The sequence below is a fragment of the Trichosurus vulpecula genome, chromosome 1 (assembly GCF_011100635.1).
Source record: "Trichosurus vulpecula isolate mTriVul1 chromosome 1, mTriVul1.pri, whole genome shotgun sequence".
NCBI lineage: Eukaryota > Metazoa > Chordata > Mammalia > Diprotodontia > Phalangeridae > Trichosurus > Trichosurus vulpecula.
This window is the reverse complement of record NC_050573.1, coordinates 225,562,918-225,583,133: the sequence shown is the minus strand read 5'-3', so window position 1 is coordinate 225,583,133 and position 20,216 is coordinate 225,562,918. Positions and strand designations below refer to the sequence as shown.

Genomic DNA, 20,216 nt, shown 5'->3' with positions numbered 1-20,216 from the left:
GTTAGTGGTTAAGTCCTGTTAATTTTACCTCCATAACATCTTTTGTATCCATCCCGTTTTCACCTCTCACATAGTCATCAACCTGAGTTTACGGCCCTCAGTATCTTGCTTGCAGCTAGACAAGGAGGCAACAGCCTCCTAATTAGTCTTCCTGCACCTAATCTCTTCTCTTTTATTCATTTTCCGCGTGGTTGTCAAAGGGAGTTTTGATTCAGAAAGCACACATTCCTATCTCTTTGCACTGTGTCTCTGTCTCCAAGCATTCATTCTTGTCTCATTCCAGACTAAAAAAGCTACAATGTTTTCCTGGTGCCTGGGATAAAATGCAAACTGTTTTACTATGGCTCTGATTTATCTTCCAGGCAGATTACAGATTTCTCTTCCTCACACTTAATTTGCTGTTCCCTGTCCACAATCTTCCATCTCTTGCTGCCATGAATTTGAACAAACTGCTGATCATTCTTCTACTGCTCCCCCTTTTCTTGCCAATTCTAGGAAACACTAAGGCTCAGCTTAAATGCCTCCTCCTTCAAGAAGTCTTTCCAGATTCCCACAATTGTTAGTTCATTCAGGAAACAAAAATGCAGAATAATTTTGAAGTTATTTGACAGGGATTACAATCCATCCACATATGGTAAAGCATTAACAGGATATTCTGCATCATTGTAGGAAACACCCAAATTGATGGGCTCACAGAACATTTTGAGTATATTCTGTATTTTACTTGTCTGTGAACATGCTGAATGCAAGATTCCTGAGCACTGGGACTCACCTGCTTTTGTCTCTGTGTTTCCAATAATTAGCATAGTGTCTAACATCCAGCAGACACTCAAAAAATGCTTGTTGATAGATTGACAGATAAAAAATATGGAAGTAAAACAGAATCTCCATGGTCAGAAAGCAGTAGAACATGAGGAATATTAAAATAACTAGATAATAAAGGAAACTAAACTCACATTTGGACCATATATTTTACCAAACAATGGATGGATGCAGTTCTTAGTAAAAAGTAGCAAACTACATAAAAAAGACATGATTCATATAGTCATTTTCAAATAACAAATAGGGATAGAAAAAGAATAACCATTAGATTTTATTACAAACCCTTTTGTTACTTACCATTACCTTCCTCAACGTGTAGCGTTTGCAACGAATATCATCCATTAACATCTCGTAAGGTGTGAGCTGATACTCAATTGGCAAAGGATTATACTGTCGCTCTTGAACCTTCTTCAGTTTTACACCATTCCGCAAATCCCTCATCACCTGTACCCAGAATCGAGCCTGAAGAGAAAAAGCAACACCAATGAACATATGTCGGTGTTTCCTTTTGAAATGTCCAAGCAATATAAACTACAAAAATTCTTGGACTTCCAGCAGCCCACAAAAGGAAATGATAGAACTTGAAGGTGTGTGAGGTGTTGAGGCTGACCTCTCTTTTAAAAACCTGAGTTTAACTCATTTTCCCAGCTAATAGAAAAATTTTAATTCCTTCGCCTTGCCATCACAAGTGGTAAATCACAATCAATTTTCCAAGTTAAATAATACTGACAACTTGTACACAAGAAAAGACATGGGACAACAGAACGGACACAATGCTCATAAATGGGGGAATTTGCCTAAGACGCAGTATGGTAACGGAAAGAAGAGTCAACTAGGAGTCAAAATGTTAGGTTTCCATCCTAACCACATAGCTAAGTGACAGAGCCAATACCAAAACCTAAGTCTTTTGACTTGTAATCAAAAGTTAAATTTGCATAGTGCTCTGCAATTTATAAAAAGTGATTTCACAAATGTCACAAAATTTACAAAATTTAAAACAACATCACAAACAGATCATTTGATCTTTATAACAACCCTGTCAGGTAGGCAGGACTCAAATATTATTCCATTCCCTTACCCCTACCTATCTCCACCTATTTTTTTTTCAGAAGAACAAAGAAACTGAGTCTGCTTCTTCTTCCTTAAACAAATGGGCTGGGGGTGGGGGAGAATTGAGGAAGGTGAGATAATATCTGTATTCTGCCTTCCTCTCATGATTGCAAAAATTAAATGAGATAATGTTTGTGAAATCTCATTTTACGCTGTAAAAAGCACAACAATTTAAAGCATTATAGTTATTATATTACTACCTAAGGTGTGATAGTTTATATTCAAATAAAATTAAAATTGATGCAATATTTAAGTGAAAAACTATAAAGCTCACTGAAATGACCAAATAGAGCAGTTACCTAAATTTATTTGAATATAAATTCAGATATACTTTCAAATCTTTAGTAAACATGGAATTAACCTCTGAAGACTTTTTTCAAAGACGTTTTAAATAGTAACACTGTGATATATCAGTAATATTACTCTTTATAGTGTGCTGAAATGTGTCACAGATTTTGATACTGATTATAATAGTATAAGTGAAGCTTGCTTGAAGAAAATGAGATAAATTAAAATTTAATTTACAAAACACATCTTAATTTTTAAAAAGAATTTATACTCACAATAGTCTTTTAAGTGGTAAGGTCACACAGCATTATACAATTTATGAAAATTTAAATTCAACTCTTTTAGAAGTACATTCAATTTAAGAATGCATTAATTATGAAAAGTGAGGCATAAATGTTATTGTACTTTCTTGTGAAAAAGAAAACAGACTTGTTCCACTTGGACCTAAAAGGCAGAACCAGAACAATATGAAGAGGTATGTGTCTCTTAACGTAAGAAAAGACTCTTTAAGAATTAGAACTACGCAAAAGTAAATGGGCTACCTCAGGCCATAGTAAGTTCCCTATCGCTAGGGACTCCTGGGACAAAAGATGGATGACCATTTGTCAGCTATGCTGTATAAATAATTTCTTATTCAGGTACTTTTGGGACCAGATGGCCTCTGAGTTCACTTTCAACACTTCAATCTGTGACACTGTATTGGTCTTTTAATCTTTATCATTCTACATAGTTTCCTGGACAAATATTTTTTTTTGTTTTCATTTTTTTAAATTTTATTTTATTTTTTTTAATTTTTTTTTATTTTTAGTTTACAACACATGGTTCTACATAATTTTGAGATCCAGAATTTCTCCCCTCCCTCCCCCTCCCTCCCCAAGATGGCATGGAATCTCATATAACTACCATGTATAACTTCGCATTGAATTAATTTGTACACTAGTCAAGTTGTGGAGAAGAATTATGACCAATGGAATGAATCAGGAGAAAGAAGAGACAGAACCAAAAAAAAAACCCCAAAAACAAAAACAAAAGAGAAGAAAAAAGGTGAGCATAAAGTGTGCCTCAATCTGCATTCAAACTTCACAGTTCTTTCTCTGGATGAAGATAGCATTCTCCATCGTGAGTCCCCTGGAGTTGTCCTTGCACCTTACATTGCTGAGAAGAGCGAAGTATGTCAGGGTCGGTCCTCACAGAATCCATATATCCGTGCTTGTGTACAATGTTCTCCTGGCTCTGCTCCGCTCGCTCAGCATTATATCGTGTAGGTTTTCCAGATTGTTACGAAGTCCGTATCATCCCCATTTCTTATGGCACAATAGTATTCCATTACCTTCATGTACCACAGCTTGTTCAGCCATTCCCCAATTGATGGGCATCCCTTTGATTTCCATTTCTTGGCTACCACAAAAAGAGCTGCTATAAATATCCTTGTACATATGGGTCCTTTTCCTGCTTGTGTGATTTCTTTGGGATACAACCCTAGAAGTGGTATTGCTGGGTCAAAGGGTATGAACATTTCTATAGCCCTTTGGGCATAGTTCCAAATTGCTCTCCAAAATGGCTGGATCAGCTCACAACTCCACCAGCAATGTAACAATGTTCCAATTTTCCCACATCCTCTCCAGCATTTGTCATCCTCCTGTTTTGTTATTTTAGCCAATCTGACAGGAGAGATGTGGTATCTGAGAGTTGTTTTGATTTGCATTTCTCTAATCAGTAGTGATCCAGAGCATTTTTTCATATGCCTACAGATAGCTTTAATTTCTTCCTCTGAAAACTGCCTGTTCATATCCTTTGATCATTTCTCAATTGGGGAATGGCTTGTATTCCTATATATTTGGCTCAGTTCCCTGCATATTTTAGAAATGAGGCCTTTATCAGAGAAACTAGTTGCAAAGATTTTCTCCCAATTTTCTGCTTCCTTCCTAATTCTTGTTGCATTGGCTTTTTTTGTACAAAAACCTTTCAATTTAACATAATCAAAATTATCTATTTTGCATTTTGTAATGCTCTCTATCTCTTGTTGGGTCATGAATTCTTTACTTTTCCATAAATCTGATAAGTAAACTATTCCTTGCTTTCCCAAATTCCTTATAGTATCAGCTTTTACTCCTAAATCATGAACCCATTTTGACTTTATTTTGGTGTATGGTGTGAGATATTGGTCTATGCCCAGTTTCTGCCCTACCATTTTCCAATTTTCCCAACAGTTTTTGTGAAATAGTGAATTATTAGCCCAGAAGCTGGCCTCTTTGGGTTTATCAAAGAGTAGATTGCTAAACTTGTTGATTTCTCCTACTTGTGTACCTATCCTATTCCACTGATCCACACCCCTATTTCTTAACCAGTACCAGGCAGTTTTGATGACTGCTGCTCTGTAGTACAGCTTAATATCTGGTATGGCAAGGCCACCTTCTCTAGCATTTCTTTTCATTAATACCCTAGATATTCTAGACCTCTTGTTTTTCCAGATGAATTTTGTTCTTATTTTGTCCAGCTCAGTAAAATAATTTTTTGGTAGTTCGATTGGTATGGCACTGAATAGATAGATTAATTTAGGTAAAATTGTCATTTTTATTATATTAGCTCGGCCTAACCACGAGCAACTGATATTTTTCCATTTAATTAGATCTGATTTTATTTGCATGAAAAGCGTGTCATAGTTATGCTCATATAGGCCCTGGGTTTGTCTTGGCAAATAGACTCCCAAATATTTTATAGTATCTATAGTAACTTTGAATGGAATTTCTGTTTCTATCTCTTGCTGTTGGGCTTTGTCAGTAATGTATAGGAATGCTGAGGATTTATGTGGGTTTATTTTATATCCTGCAACTTTGCTAAAGTTGTTTATTATTTCAAGTAGTTTTTTACTTGATTCTCTAGGATTCTCTAGATAAATCATCATATCATCTGCAAAAAGTGATAATTTAGTTTCTTCTTTTCCTATTCTAATTCCTTCGATTTCTTTTTCTCCTCTTATTGCTACAGCTAAAGTTTCTAGTACCAAATTGAATAACAGGGGTGATAATGGACATCCTTGTTTCACCCCTGATCTTATTGGGAATGCATCTAGCTTATCCCCGTTACAGATAATGCTTGTCGATGGTTTTAGGTAGATACTATTTATAATTTTAAGCAAGGTCTGGACAAATATTTTAAAATTATTTTCCCATTCAAAATGTTCCAATGCCTTTTCATTCTTATTTCCTTTTCTTCTTCTGTTCATTTTCATTTTATTTTACTATCTCCTCTAGTAATTAAATATTTAAAGGACTTACAAGGAGAAAAAAATCTGAAGTAAAATGCAGTTTCCTTTAGAATAAACTAATGCTTCTCTTATTAGTGGTCAGACCAGTTCTTAAATTATATTGTCTTGGGCACTTCTACCAGATCTACCAGAGTTAACATTTGTAATGGTGGAACTTCTACCCTGGAGCCCCACTGTCTTGATTGCTGATTGCCTCTTAAGGACCACTATTTCAAGAAAGTCTCAGCCATCATGCTTCAGTTCACTCTCTCCTTTCAGGCTCTCTCCTTCATAGCCTCACCAATTGCTTAAAACTTTCTTCCCATTGCTCTCTCTTCCTTAAACCTCTTCAAATTTTGGAACCATGATTAAATCAACTTTGTTATTATTTCTGGATGGGTTTTGTCAGTCCACTCCCTATTACCTCTCTCACTTTCTTCATAACTTTCCTGATCAAAGTGATTCTCCCTGGCTACCACTCTCCTATGTGTGTTGCCTCCTCTATTAGAATCAAAGTTCCTTAAGAGCAGGAAATGTTTGGGTTTTTGTATTTGTCTTCTAAGGGCTTAGCATAATAAATGATGAATAAATGATTTCTCATTCACTCATTCATTCATCACTTGATGATGGTAACAATAATAATAATATTAGCTAACACATAGCACTTACTATGATCCAGGCATTGTGCTAAGCACTTTACAATTATATCTTATTTGATCCTCACAACAACCTTGCAAAGTAGGTGCTATCATTTTACAGATGAGGAAATTGAAGCAAATTGAAGTTAAGTGACTTGTCTAGGGTCACACAGCTACTAAGTGTCTGAAGCCACATTTGAACTCAGGTCTTCCTGACTCCAGGCCTGATGCTCTATCTATTGAACCATCCAGCTACCTATGATTATTACAAATTATTCTTTTATCAAGGCAAGGATTTGTGTGAGAGGAGACTAGGTAGTTTCTTTTGTAACATACTTGAAAGTAGCAGCTGCAGTTCTTTAAAACACACTCTTTAATTTCTTTTTATGAATTAATAAATGCTTTTCCATTTATTCATCCATTGGAAAGAACACTGGAATAGTAAGAACTAAATTCTACCCTGGCTCTTCTACTTACTAGTTATATGACCTTGGGAAAGCCATTTAATCCTTCTGAGCCTGTAGTAGCAAGCACCCCAGCACACCCAGGATGGCCTGCTAGCACAGGTTCTTTGATCTGCTTTTCTAGGAAAGACTGCTCAAAAAGGAGTTAACAATCCTACTTTTAACTGCATTCACTAGTTCAAGGGAAGGGTCGGCACCCTGAATGTCAGAGAAAATACAAGCAGAGAAATTGGCATTAAGATCAACAGACAGGGCTCTGACTGCCTGAATCAAAGCAATATGGCTATACACTTTACATACACCACTGTACTAAGAGAGAGCCTTTACCTCTGAGCAGTTGGAGGGGGTGGGGGTCTGAACATAGGGCTACTCGTAGTCTCAACCAGGGAATCAAAAGATCCTTCTCATAAGCAAACCCCCAAAGCAAAATACCAACTTACAGTATATGTACACTGTTGGCTAATAGGTTCAGAACCAGAAGGCATCACAACCCTCATGACTCAGTGCCTAATTACCTTAGTACCAAAAGGTGTGAAAGCCTTCCTATAAGTAAGCCTCCCCTAAGCAAGCTCCTCCTTAGGCAAGTCCCTCCCCCAATGGGCTCTATGTGACTCAGGATGGATTACAGCTGTGAGCTGGGCCAGGTCACACAGGCCTGTCAATGGACAGGGAAGAGCTTCCTACCATTAACATTACAGAGCCCCAGCTTCTTCATTTATAAGATGATTAGGTTGGCGTAGGGTATCTCTAAGAACCCTCCAGATCTAACTCCTGGAGCCCTTGGAACCCATGACTTAGGCTATTCACATAATTCTGAGTCCCTGGAGTTTCTGTTTATGTAATTAAAACAAAGATCACATGATCATAGGATTCAGAGACAGTGGGATCTTAGAGATCATCCAATCTAATTCTCTCATTTTATAGATGAGGAAAGTAAGGATCGGAAAAGTTAAGTAAATTGCCCAGGGTCACAAAGGAAATAAGGGGCAAACCTCTAAGTCCCATATTTTTGAGGCAGCTAAATGGTGTAGTCGATAGAGAACCAGACCTGAAGTCAGGAAGGTTTGAGTTCAAATCTGACCTCAGAGAAGAATTAGCTTCCCGACTCTAGGCCAATCACTTAGCCATTGTTTACCTTGGTTTCCTCATCTGTAAAAAGGGGATGATAACAACACCTACCTCTCAGGGCTCTTTTGAAGATCAAATTAGATAACTGTAAAGCACTTAGCAGAGTCATGGTTCATGGTACCTAACTGACACTACTAAAATATTGGTATATGTAAAAAAAAAAAAAGTGAGCAATTCATTAACATTAGTAAAAAGTACCAACATTTCCACAATTTGGATTCCTAAAAAAAAAGGAGGGAAAGAAAAACTTTACTTCAGGGACTTGAATAACAAATTCCTTAATTCTTAGGGAATATTAGCTTAAATTCTACTTTTAATTCTTGTTATGCTAAAAACAGAACTTAAACTCAGACTTTCACTGTAGCACTATTGTGCTATTTAATGACTGCATGTGTTTTTTTTAAAAGGCTAAAAACTGAGATCCTTTTATAAAACTGGAAACTAAATTTTAAAAATGTAGTGGTTATATTTCTGAGCATCAAAGTATTCTGAGTTCATCTAGTATTGTCAGACCATACTACCACCATAGAAAATCTTTAAAACATGAAATTAAATCATAGCAGGTCTTTCCTAAAAAATAAACAGAATAGAAAAAATAATCATTTTAAAGGAATCTTACCCAGTCGGCATTTTTCAGCTCATCTAGGTCTGTACTAGATTCATCACTCTTTTCCATTTCCTGAATCTTCTTGAGATTCTGTCAATTAAGAAAGAAAAAGACACGAGTTAAGCAAAACTACTGAAGAAAATTTGAGCCACTTTGTAAAAATTAAAATATCTATTTATTTCTTTTTTTAAATTTTTATTATTTAATTTTTTGGTTTTCAACATTGATTTCCACAAGATTTCGAGTTACAGATTTTCTCCCCATTTCTACCCTCCCCCCACCCCCAAGATGGCATATCACCCCACTTACCCCAATCCCCCTTCCCCTTACTTTCTTGTACGGCAAGATACACTTCTATACCCCATTGCCTATGTATCTGATTTCCTAGTTGCATGTAAAAACAACTTTTTTTTTTCAAGCATTTGTTTTTAGAACTTTGACCTCCAAATTCTCTCCCTTCTTCCCTCCCCACCCACCCTCCTTGAGAAGGCAAGCAATTCAACACAGGTCACACATGTATCATTTATGCAAAACACTTCCATAATAGTCATGTTGTGACTAACTATATTTCCCTCCATCCTATCCTGTCTCCCTTTATTCAATTTTCTCCCTTGACCCTGTCACTTTTCAAAAGTATTTGCTTTTGATTACCTCCTCCCCCAATCTGCCCTCCCTTCTGTCATGCCCCCTCTCTTATCCCCTTCCCTCCAACTTTCCTGTAGGCTAAGATATCCAATTGAGTGTGTATCATATTCCCTCCTCAAGTCAAATCCGATGAGAGCAAGATTTGCTCATTCCCTTTCAGCTGCCCACTCTTCCCTACCAATAGAACTGCTTTTTCTTGCCACTTTTATGTGAGATAATTTACCCTATTCAATCTCTCCCTTTCTCCTCCCAATATATTCCTCTCTCACCCCTTAATTTTATTGTTATTCTTCTTCTTTTTTTTTAGATATCATCCCTTCACGTTCAACTCACTCTGTGCCCTCTGTCTAGATATATATGTATATTCCCTTCAACTACCCTAATACTGAGAAAGGTCTCATGAGTTACAAATATCATCTTTCCATGTAGGAATGTAAACAAAATCATGTAACTTTAGTAAGTCCCTTAAGATTTCTCTCTCCTGTTTACCTTTTCATGCTTCTCTTGATTCTTGTGTTTGAAAGTCAAATTTTCTATTCAGCTCTGGTCTTTTCACTGAGAAAGCTTGAAAGTCCTCTATTTTATTGAAAATCCACATTTTGCCTTGGAGTATTATACTCAGTTTTGCTGGGTAGGTGATTCTTGGTTTTAATCCTAGCTCTATTGACCTCTGGAATATCATATTCCAAGCCCTTCAATCCCTTAATGTAGAAGCTGCTAGATCTTGTGTTGTCTTGATTGTATTTCCACAATACTCAAATTGTTTCTTGCTGGCTGCTTGCAATATTTTCTTCTTGATCTGGGAACTCTGGAATTTGGCTACAATATTCCTAGGAGTTTTCTTTTGGGGATCTTTTTCAAGAGGCAATAGGTGGATTCTTTCAATTTCTATTTTACCCTCTGGCTCTAGAATATCAGGACAGTTCTCCTTGATAATTTCTTGAAAGGTGATATCTAGGCTCTTTTTTTGGTCATGGCTTTCAGGCAGTCCAGTAATTTTTAAACTGTTTCTCCTGGATTTATTCTCCAGGTCAGTGTTTTTTCCAATGAGATATTTTAAATTGTCTTCCATTTTTTCATTCTTTTGGTTCTGTTTTATATTCTTGATTTCTCATAAAGTCAGTAGCTTCCACTTGCTCCATTTTAATTTTTAAGCTAGTATTTTCTTCAGTGGTCTTTTGGGCCTCCTTTTCCATTTGGCTAATTCTGCCTTTCAAGGCATTCTTCTTCTCACTGGCTTTTTGGTGCTCTTTTGCTATTTGGGTTAGTCTGTTTATTAAGGTGTTATTTTCTTCAGTATTTTGGGGGGGTCTCCTTCAGCAAGTCATTGACTTGTTTTTCATGATTTTCTTGCATCACTCTCATTTCTCTTCCCAATTTTTCCTCTACTTCTCTTACTTGCTTTCCCAAATCCTTTTTGAGCTCTTCCATGGCCTGAGACCAATTCATATTTTTCTTGGAGGCTTTTGATGTAGGTAGGCTCTTTGACTTTGTTGACTTCTTCAGGCTGTATGTTTTGGTCTTCTTTGTCACCAAAAAAAGATTCTGTAGTCTGAGTCTGAGCCCTTTTGTGCTGCCTGCTCATGTTCCCAGCCAACTACTTGACCCTTGAGCTTTTTGTCTACCTTTAGTGTGGAGAATAGTTTGTCCCAAGCTTTAGGGGCCTTGCACTGTTGTTTTCAGAGTTACTTCATTGCAAGCTCTGTCACACCAGCGCTCCTCTTCCCCCAAGAACCACCAACCAGGACCACAACCTAGATCCAAGCAGGGCCAAGCAAGAGAATGCTGCCTCTGCGCCAGCAAAGTGCTCCCTGCACTCCTGCTCTGATCCACCACTTGATTCCTCCTTCCATGTGGGCCAGTGGCTCTGAAAGCAGCTGGCACTGGAGCTTTGGAAGGAGCTACTGGAGCTTCCTGCTGTTGCCACTGTGCCACCACCCCTGCCCCCCCAGGGCTGGGGCCAGACCACACACTTCTCTCACCTAGATCCAGAAGTTTTCCCACAAACCTGCTCTGTTGTCTTTGTTGTTTCTGAGTTAAGAAGTCTGGTAACTGCCACAGCTCAATGATTCAGGGCCCTAAGACCTGTTCCACCTGACTCCCTGAGTCTGGTCAGCCCTGGCACAGCCCATGTTGGGCTGCGCCATGCTCCCAGCAAGGTGCGATAGACCCTTCCCAGTGACCCTTCCCAGGCTGTCTTGGGCCGGAGACTTGTTTCCCCCTGTTATTTCCTGGGTTCTATAGCTCTAGAGTTTGTTCAGGGCCACTTTTTAAAGGTATTTGGAGGGATTTGGGGGAGAGCTTAAGCAAGTCCCTGTTTTCCAGCCACCATCTTGGCTCCACCCCCCCACATTGATTTCTTCAAAGAAATCATAACTATGACTTCTTCTCCAGTCTCTAGAAAATGACAATCAATATTTAAATGGCTTGAAATTTCTCTTAAAGTCAAAGGAATAGCCTAGAAAACTGCAGAACTTTTTTCAGTCTTGTGATTTTGATCATAACCTATAAGGTTTCTGGGACAGCTAAGTGACACAGTGGATACAGGGTCAGGCCTAGAGTAAGGAAGACTCAGCTTCCTGAGTTCAAATCTGGCTTCAGACACTTACTAGCTGTATGACCCTGGGCAAGTCACTTAATCCTGTTTGCCTCAGTTTCCTCATATGTAAAATGAGCTGGAGAAAGAAATGGCAAACTATTCAAGTATCTTTGCAAGCAAACACCAAATACAGTCATGAAGAGTTGGACATGATTGAAATGACTGAACAACAACCCATATAAGTTTCTATGTCAATACTTCAGGAAGTCATCTTGATTCATAGCTTTCAAGTAATTTTTGTCAATAAAATATTCTCATGTGATAACTGAATTTTTATCACTACTAACAAGTCCATATCAATAAAGTTATCAACCAATCAAGGACCTTAGAGTACAGTACCATGAAACTAACTGAGCTCTGATGGACACTTCAAATATACATGTTTTTAACACTTATACAGCACTAAGTGCCAGGCATTGTGCAAAGCAATTTAAAATGATCTCATTTGATCCTTAACAATCCTAGGAGGTAGGTGCTATTATTATTCCCATTTTGCAGAAAAAGAAACTGAGGCAAGCAGGTGTTAAGTGACTTACCCAAGGTTCCACAGCTAGTAAGGGTCTGAGCCTGAATTTGAACTCAAGTCTTCCTGTCTCTCCCATGCCACCTCGTTAGATACATGTGCTTGTTGCTAAAAGGGCTTTACAATGATGGAGCAATCCCTTAGCTCCCACTATAGGGAGAAGGATGAGTCAAAAAGTATTTACCCACTGAGCTGTCAAGAATCACTAGAATGGATTCCTTGATCATTATTCAGTTTAATGTGAACTTCAGGGAGTAGGTATTAGGGGATGTCTGCTTCCTACTCAGGCAGCCGTCTTGGTCAGAAGTCTTAGTTTTCCTTTATTATCATAAATTTTAAGAAAGAGTAGCCTCTTCTCACTAAATTTCCTATCATCTAGTTCTTCCTTATTGCTAAAAGAATAATCCAAACTAGAGATAACCCTTTGTTGCTTTCTTTACCTTCAGAAGAATGACATTATCATTAAGGCAAATCAAGAATTTATTACCTGCCTTCCTTGCTTTTGGCATATGGAGACACAGAGACAGGAAAGAGCTGGGAACTGTCTAAACATGTGAAGTTCCTCATCACTACTATATCATGATCTCAATCTTACGATCTGTTTCTTTTATGTCCAGATAGACTGCATATATAATGCAACATTATTGTCATATAACATAACAATATTGCTTCATTAGAGCTGTAACAAAATGTTTCCAACCTTTGATTCCTTAATTTCCTCATGAGTGTATTTTCTTAATATACAATGACACACATACCACCTTTCTGATTCCCTTCTGCCTAAATTGTTCTATTTGCGAAAAGGCCACCTTTCCAAAGTCATTTACTGTGGTCATCAATCTCAGCCCACCACTGTCAGTGAAATTGAAATTGAAGTCAAATTTGTCTCCTTATGTTAGTTAATCTTTATTTTACTTTGCCTGTTACTCATACTTTGTGCATTTATTCTCAGGCATCTGAGGCCCTGGGTATTAATTGCTGGTTCCTTTCTTGGATTGTTGTCTTCTATGGATTTATGGACATCTTTACTGCTATTTTTCAACACTGTGCCTATTATTTATGGTATCTAGTTAGTTTGCGTAGCATATTTTAGGTAGTTCCCCCCACCCGCCCCACTGCTTTTTGCCCTTTTGATTGAATTTGCAGGACTCCAGAGAAAAACATTCTTACCAACCCCATAACATCAGAACTTATTATTTCTAATAAAGAACTTTTTGTGATTCCTCTTCATTAAAGAATGTTTGTGGGTGTTGAGGGGGAAAGGAAAAACTCTGTAAGGTGAAAAACAGACTTCAGCTTTAGATGGGAAAAGTCTGCCTTATATCAGAGGTTCACAAACTTTTGGGGTTCAGGACAAATTTATACCCTTAAAAATTACGGAGGACCTAAAAATGCTTCTGTTTATGTGGGTTATATCTATCAATAATTACCATATTATAAATTAAAACTGACAAATTTAAAAATATTTGGGTATTAATTTAAAAATAACTAATAGCTATTAAAATAAATAACATTTTACAAAATATATTTCCCAAAAAAATTAGTGAAAAGAGTTGTACTGTTTTACATATTTTTTAAAAAAAATTCCTTAAAATCTTACTTAGCAGAAGACAGCTGGATACTCCTATCTGCTCCTGCATTCAATCTGTTGCAATATGTTGTTTTGGCTGAAGTATATGAAGAAAATATAATTTCACACAGATGTGTGAGGAGTATTTTAATGGTCAAAAAAACATATTACTATTACTGTGCAAATAGTTTTGACCCTGTGGAGCCCCTGAAAGGGGCTCAGGGATCCTGTGGTTCATGAACCACACTTTGAGATCTGCTGACCTAGATGAACAAAATTCCACCAACAAAAATAAAAAGGGTGAAATATATATGTTTTGAGAAAATCAGTTAGGTAAAAATGAACCAATAACCATACTGCTTTTCTATATTCACAAATTGAGCTCTAAATTGATGAAAACTGGATGATGAAAATATTCATGACTACTCTGAAAAGACCTGAGCTCAAATGCAGCATCAGATACTTAATAAGCTATTGATCTTGGCCAAGTCACCCAGTCTCTGTCTGCCTCAGTTTCCTCATCTGTAAAATGGGGATAATAGTAATACTTCTCTTCCCAGATTTTGTGAGGATAAAATGGGACAACATTTGGAAGTCACTTTGGAAACCCTAAAGTGTGATATAAATGCTATTTTCATCATTGTTGACAGACCCCAAAATGCTGCTCCCACAGAACCTTACATAAATAGCCAGTGATGCATAACTTGCATTGACGTCCCAGAAACATTGTTAGTGCCCGAAAATATCGTGAGGACATACAAATTTCTTAGATGCCTATACTGTACCAATGATCAAACCTAATGGTCTTTAGTGTCTTTTAGGTTCATAACGGGACAACAGAAAGCATAAAAGGTTAGAGTTTATGGAAGCAGTTTTGCTGGAGGACAAAAAACAGAGGAAAGATATATTTCTAAGTGAATTTATAATATCTTTTTTAATCTGGTACTGTTGATAATTATTTTGATGGGGACATGTATTTTCCTTGCCCTGAATCATAGAATTTTAGAATTGGCAGAGACTGTGAGAATTAGGGACAAATGGAGTCAAGGGCTAACTTTCTCCAAGCAATCCCCAAAACTTTCCCTACTCCATAGGGCAATCTCTCAACCAGAGGAGATATATAAGTCTGGAGGTGATTGCATAGGTTCCTAGGAAAGTGCAAGATCACCAGAACGGGAAAAGGCTATTTTGACTATTTATCAAATCAGTTATGTATTTTTTTATGTATAGACAGTTTTTGTTGGGGTACATAAAGCCTTTCTCAGATTCAATGCATTAACTTGAGTGCTTGAGCATTGAAGGTAAAGGTAAAGATTTTCTGGAGAGACCCAGGAAATTCAGTCGAAGCACAGGACAAAAAGTGAATAACTTGTGAACACTACTGGTCCATGCATATCCAGACCCCCTGGACCACAGATAACATAAACAACTAAAATGAAAACATAAACTATTCTTCTACCATTGTAAAGAAAGATTTTCTTCCCATCTCCTAGAATTCCTTTGAGTAAAAGAAAAAATTAAGGAAATAAATCTTACTGATCTAAGCTATTTCAAGTGTCAAGTTTTCTTTGTCATAAAAATGGTTTGTGAATTTCAAATATAAATACTTTTTTACCCCTTTACAAAACATAAAAAATGTTATTAATAAGAAAATATCTAGAAAATCCCTGTCCCACTAGGCCTTCATATAATTATAATTCTGATTCATTTGAGCTCACCAATGAATGAAAAGAAAATATTTTTTTTAAATTTAACATACTGAATCAAAACAAAGACCTTCATACACATGATTAGAAGTCTCAGACTTCTGCTCAGCAATAAAATTAAATCAGTCTTGGAAAGTAGTTACAGAGTTATTGGCCTGATGCTGGAAAATTATATCCTAGCAATTATATCCTTGCCTTTCTAACATGATATTGTTGATTTTTGCCTAAGCAAATGACAGCTGCTTGGAATATGGTGAGAAGTTCTATCTAGGAGAAACCACATGGCAATTCACTGTCTATTTTTCAGACACATCCTCCAACTAGTAATTATAATTTCTTTGTGTGCCAAAGTTTTTGCTTACTAGAATCTTTTAAAAATTACTTGTGCAAATAAATTGTTCAGAGCAATTTGAATTCATTTATATTGGTGAAAACGATATGTGAGCTGTCCCTTTGGAACAAAACAAAAAGAAGGGGAAAAAAAAGCTACCCAGACTCACAGAAATTCTGTGTTGGTTAGAAAGGACCACAGAGGTCACCCCCTTCTACACCCTTTGTACCTAGCACAGTCCTAGCTCAAGGCATTTAACAAACACTTGCTGATCAACTGATTGAGAGAGACCAGGAAAATATCTGTTTCCAGATCAAGTAGGAGGCTATTACAATATTCTAGGTGAGAGGTAACGATATTTTGAACTAAGTTTGTGGCTATGTGAGAGAAAAGGAGGTAGAAATGAGAGATGCTGTGAAAGAAGAATCCATAGAATATGGAAACAGATTGGATCTTGTAAGTTAAGTGGAGGGAGTGGTGAAAGGAAATAAAGGATGCTTTAAGGTTGCAAACCTGGGTGACTGGAGGGTCAATAATGGTTCTTTCAACACAAATGGGAAAATATAGAAGGTTTAAAGGAGAATGTCCATTCTACAACATACTTTACAAGAGGTCATTCTTTTCTTGTAAACGTCAAGTAAAGGAGAACTGCTAGCAATCCCTTGGAGTCCATTCAATATTTTAATACCTCTAGTATGTAGTAGGTTTTTCCCAATAGCAGGTCTAAGTTTGCTTCTTTACAACTTTTTGATTCTAGCCTTTGGAGTTAAATGGAACAAAAGATTTTCCACTAACATTTGAGAATAGCTAGCTTGTTCTCCTTCCCCAAAGCTTTTCTCTTGCAAGATTAAGCATTTCCATCCTTGATTCCTTCAATCAATCCTCATATAACATGGACTTGAGGTCCTTTACTAGCCTGGTTGATTTTCTCTGGATTCTATTCAGCTTATCAATGTCTTTCCTAAACTGTAGTACTAAACACACTATTCCAGATGGTCTGACCAAGACAGAGTATAAAATGACTCATTCTTTATTCCTGGACACTCTACCTCTCCATTGAATATACACTAAGATTGTATTAGCTTATTTGGCTGCCATATCACAAGGCTAACTCATATACATCACGCAGTCAACAAAATCCCCAAACTTCCTCTACTAATATAGGTCTGCGCCTTCTCTACAACTTATTCCTGGAGAGTTGCCTGGAGCACTGGGTGCTTAAGTGACTTGTCCAGGGTCACAGGGCCAGTACACATCAGAGATGGGACTTAAACCAAGATCTTCATGATTCTTTTTTTTGGGAGGGGGGGAAGGCAGGGCAATTGGGGTTAAGTGACTTGCCCAAGGTCACACAGCTAGTAAGTGTGTCAAGTGTCTGAGGCCAGATTCAAACTCAGGTCTTCCTGACTCACTGAGCCACCTAGCTGGCCAAGGTCTACATGATTCTGAAGCTGTCTCTCTATCTTCTATGTCACGCTACCTCTAAAATGCTAGACTAATAAATGAATATTCATAGATCTTTTTATTGGCTATAGAAGTATTACCTGATTCAAGGGTACAATTTGCATTTGCCCAAAACTTCTTTATAATATGCATTTCTTGGATAGAATAAAAATTTTAAATATATAATAAAATATAAATAAAAAATCATATCTATATTAAAGGGCTCAAAAATATTAAAATTATAAACCATAAAGTTACTATCTAGCTAAATTTGATACAAATTTAAATATTCTACCAGAAAAATAGACAGCAATTACATCCCCTGTAACTGTCTGTCCATATTGTTCTAATTCTACAGCATCTCTTAATTCTACCTCCTTTTCAATCATGTAGCTACCACCTTAGTTCAAAATCTCATTGTCTCTCCCCTAAAATATTGTAATAGCCTCCTACTTGTTCTGGAAACAGACATTTTCCTGGTCTCTCTCAATCAATTAATCATAAGAAAAGGGCATAGTATGACAGGAGTTATGGGAAGAATTCTGCTTCCCTTTAGCAGGGTGGGCAAGATCTTCCTTGTACCTAACGGAAAGAGAATATTTTTTTTTCCTTTACTCATCCTCACTTCTTTTCCCTTTCTAGTCAACAAGCTACACCACAATAAAACAATCATCAAATAATCATATAATTTTAGAGCTAAAAATGTTCACAGATTATATCTTAAACCCACTCAGAATCACTGTAGCAGATATGACTAAAAGCAAAAAAGAGTGAGCCTAGAATCAGTTGTTTTTAATGAGATGAAAAAAAAAATCAAAGCATTCCTTTAAAGGCACCAACATTTACAATGAGACCAGTAATTCAGAGAAGAGACTAAATGAAGACTGAAAGAGGCCCTAGAAAATTCAGAATAACAGATGATCTAATTAAAATTCAACAAATGGCATTCTTACAGACATCTGGTGGTAAACACTTTGTTTTACAAGTGATGAATTTGCAAGATTGGCAGGACCTAAATCCAGTCTGGCAACAAGAAAAGATTTCTATCTGACTTTGATAATATAGTTTGACAATTCATGGAGGAATAGTCTAGTAAAAGATATATTTTAAATATTTAAATGAGAGAACTCTTTGAAGGTTTTATCCACTTGAGGCTGTTCAGTGATTTTAAGTAATAGCCTATATTCAGAACAGATATCAATGACTCAATTTGATTTCAAACTCTTATAACAACAATGAACTTAGGACATGCTGCTGGTTTTGGCAAGTGATCGGTAAGAGAATGGGTTGCAAGACTTCCAGTTTTAGTCAACAAAGAAATACTTAACAACCAAATAACCAACTCTTTAGAATTTAAATTATCCATAAAAATGCTAGGCAAAGAAAGACTAGGCAAAACAAAAATAATGATCATTAGATAATTTCTACTGCAGATAACATATTATTGACTACATTCAAACTCTGCCCTACCACAAACCCTTCAACAGTTTAAAACCTTTCCAAGTATCAGAACCACTGTTTAAAACAAAAAAGTTTTGCGAAGCCCTATATAACAATTATTATAATACTGGAATGTGCTTCAATACTTCAAGTATCTGTGATTTCATCACTGCGGGGCTAATCACAACCTCCCTTGATCTTAATGGTTTACTATAGCAAAAAAATAAAAAAAAATCACCTGGCTTCCAAACTTTTGGCGATAAATCTCCTTAAACTTAGCTAGGCTGGTCCTTGGAAGATATACATTCAAATCTTTAAGTCTGCTTTAAATCTTTCCAGCTTGAGAGGATAAAGCTGGAGTCTACATTCTGATTGCATAGCTAGGTTCTCTCCAGCTATGTTTTTGGATAAGACATCCAAAAAAGGACACAAGTAGAGGAAGTTTTTAAAAATTATGTGTGTGTGTGTGTGTGTGTGTGTTATATAAAGATAGTATTAATCATGAAAGAAATCTCATTATTTCTAATTAAGTAATATTTCAGATAATGCATTTTAGTTTGAGTCCCTAGAAAAGTTTTAGATCTAGGCTACAAAAGGCAACCTACTGTCTTTACAAATCAATAAACATTCATTAAGTGCCTGCCATGTGCTAGGCACTAGGGATATAAAGAGAAAAATGAAATTGTTGGGGGGGGAGGGAGGAAAGAGAGGAAGGGGGGGGAAGAGTGAGAGAGAGAGAGAAAAAGAGAGAGGCAAGGAGGGAGGGAGGGAGAGAGAGAGAGAGAGAGAGAGAGAGAGAGAGAGAGAGAGAGAGAGAGAGAATGAGAATCTATACTCCTAAGGAACTTAAGTCCTAATACATAAGTTATATCTCAATGCTCAGATAAGTTTGGTTAAGACTTAAGGCATGAAAAAACCATTCCTCCATAATTATCTACTTTAATAAATTGCAGGGATGAAAGTGAATCATTCAGGAAATTTAAGTTTGCTGATTCAAAAGTTTTAAATAAGGTCAAACCAGCTGAAGTTACTTAAGCTCTACACAAGTGAAGGTACATCTTTTAATAACAATTGCTTCTTTTCCTTACAGCCAGAGGGGGAAATTGCTTTCCTTATTTGTACTAATTCTATCTAAATTTAAAAATAATATGAGGGCAGAAAAAAAGCAGGAAAGGTCAATGTTCTTTTATAGGCTACAAATAAACAAGAAAGGTAAAATTTTACTAAATAACTAAAAATTCTAAGCTTTGAGACCTATTTATTTGAAAGAAAAGCAATTTTAGCATTAGCAGAAATAGTTGAATACACATTGCCTTGATGATAATAATAGTAATTGTTTACCTAAAAAAGATAATTGAAATGTCTGAGTTTATTGGTGATAACTGTCCAAATGGAGTTTTTTTTTAATTCCTAAAATTTAGCCATGATTTTTTTGTAAATTCATGTATGGTACATTTTGTGAAGTTAATGCTTCCATAAATAAAATAAATCATTTTTTCCTGTGAGCTATAAAATTAGTCAGAAAAATTATAGTGCATCACTTCATTAATGTAGAATGGTAAAATGTGATAATGTCTACCAAGAGTACTGCAAAATTTAAAATGCCATATTATACTAAAAATGGAATGTACCACTTGCCTCTCAGTTATGAAGGT

The 20,216-nt window shown here is 36.5% G+C and overlaps 1 protein-coding gene across 2 annotated transcripts in view; it reads right to left on the bottom strand.

The window, feature by feature from the left end:
* Window positions 1-20,216, bottom strand: part of SPIRE1 (spire type actin nucleation factor 1) — a 263,983-nt gene that overhangs the window by 69,023 nt on the left and 174,744 nt on the right. For both annotated transcript variants that reach the window (XM_036760909.1, XM_036760915.1), the window contains exons 5-6: window positions 8,317-8,394; window positions 1,120-1,284 (exon numbers count right to left, since the gene is read on the bottom strand). In XM_036760909.1, the coding sequence (XP_036616804.1) occupies window positions 1,120-1,284; window positions 8,317-8,394 (243 nt within the window). The remainder of the gene's footprint in view (window positions 1-1,119; window positions 1,285-8,316; window positions 8,395-20,216) is intronic.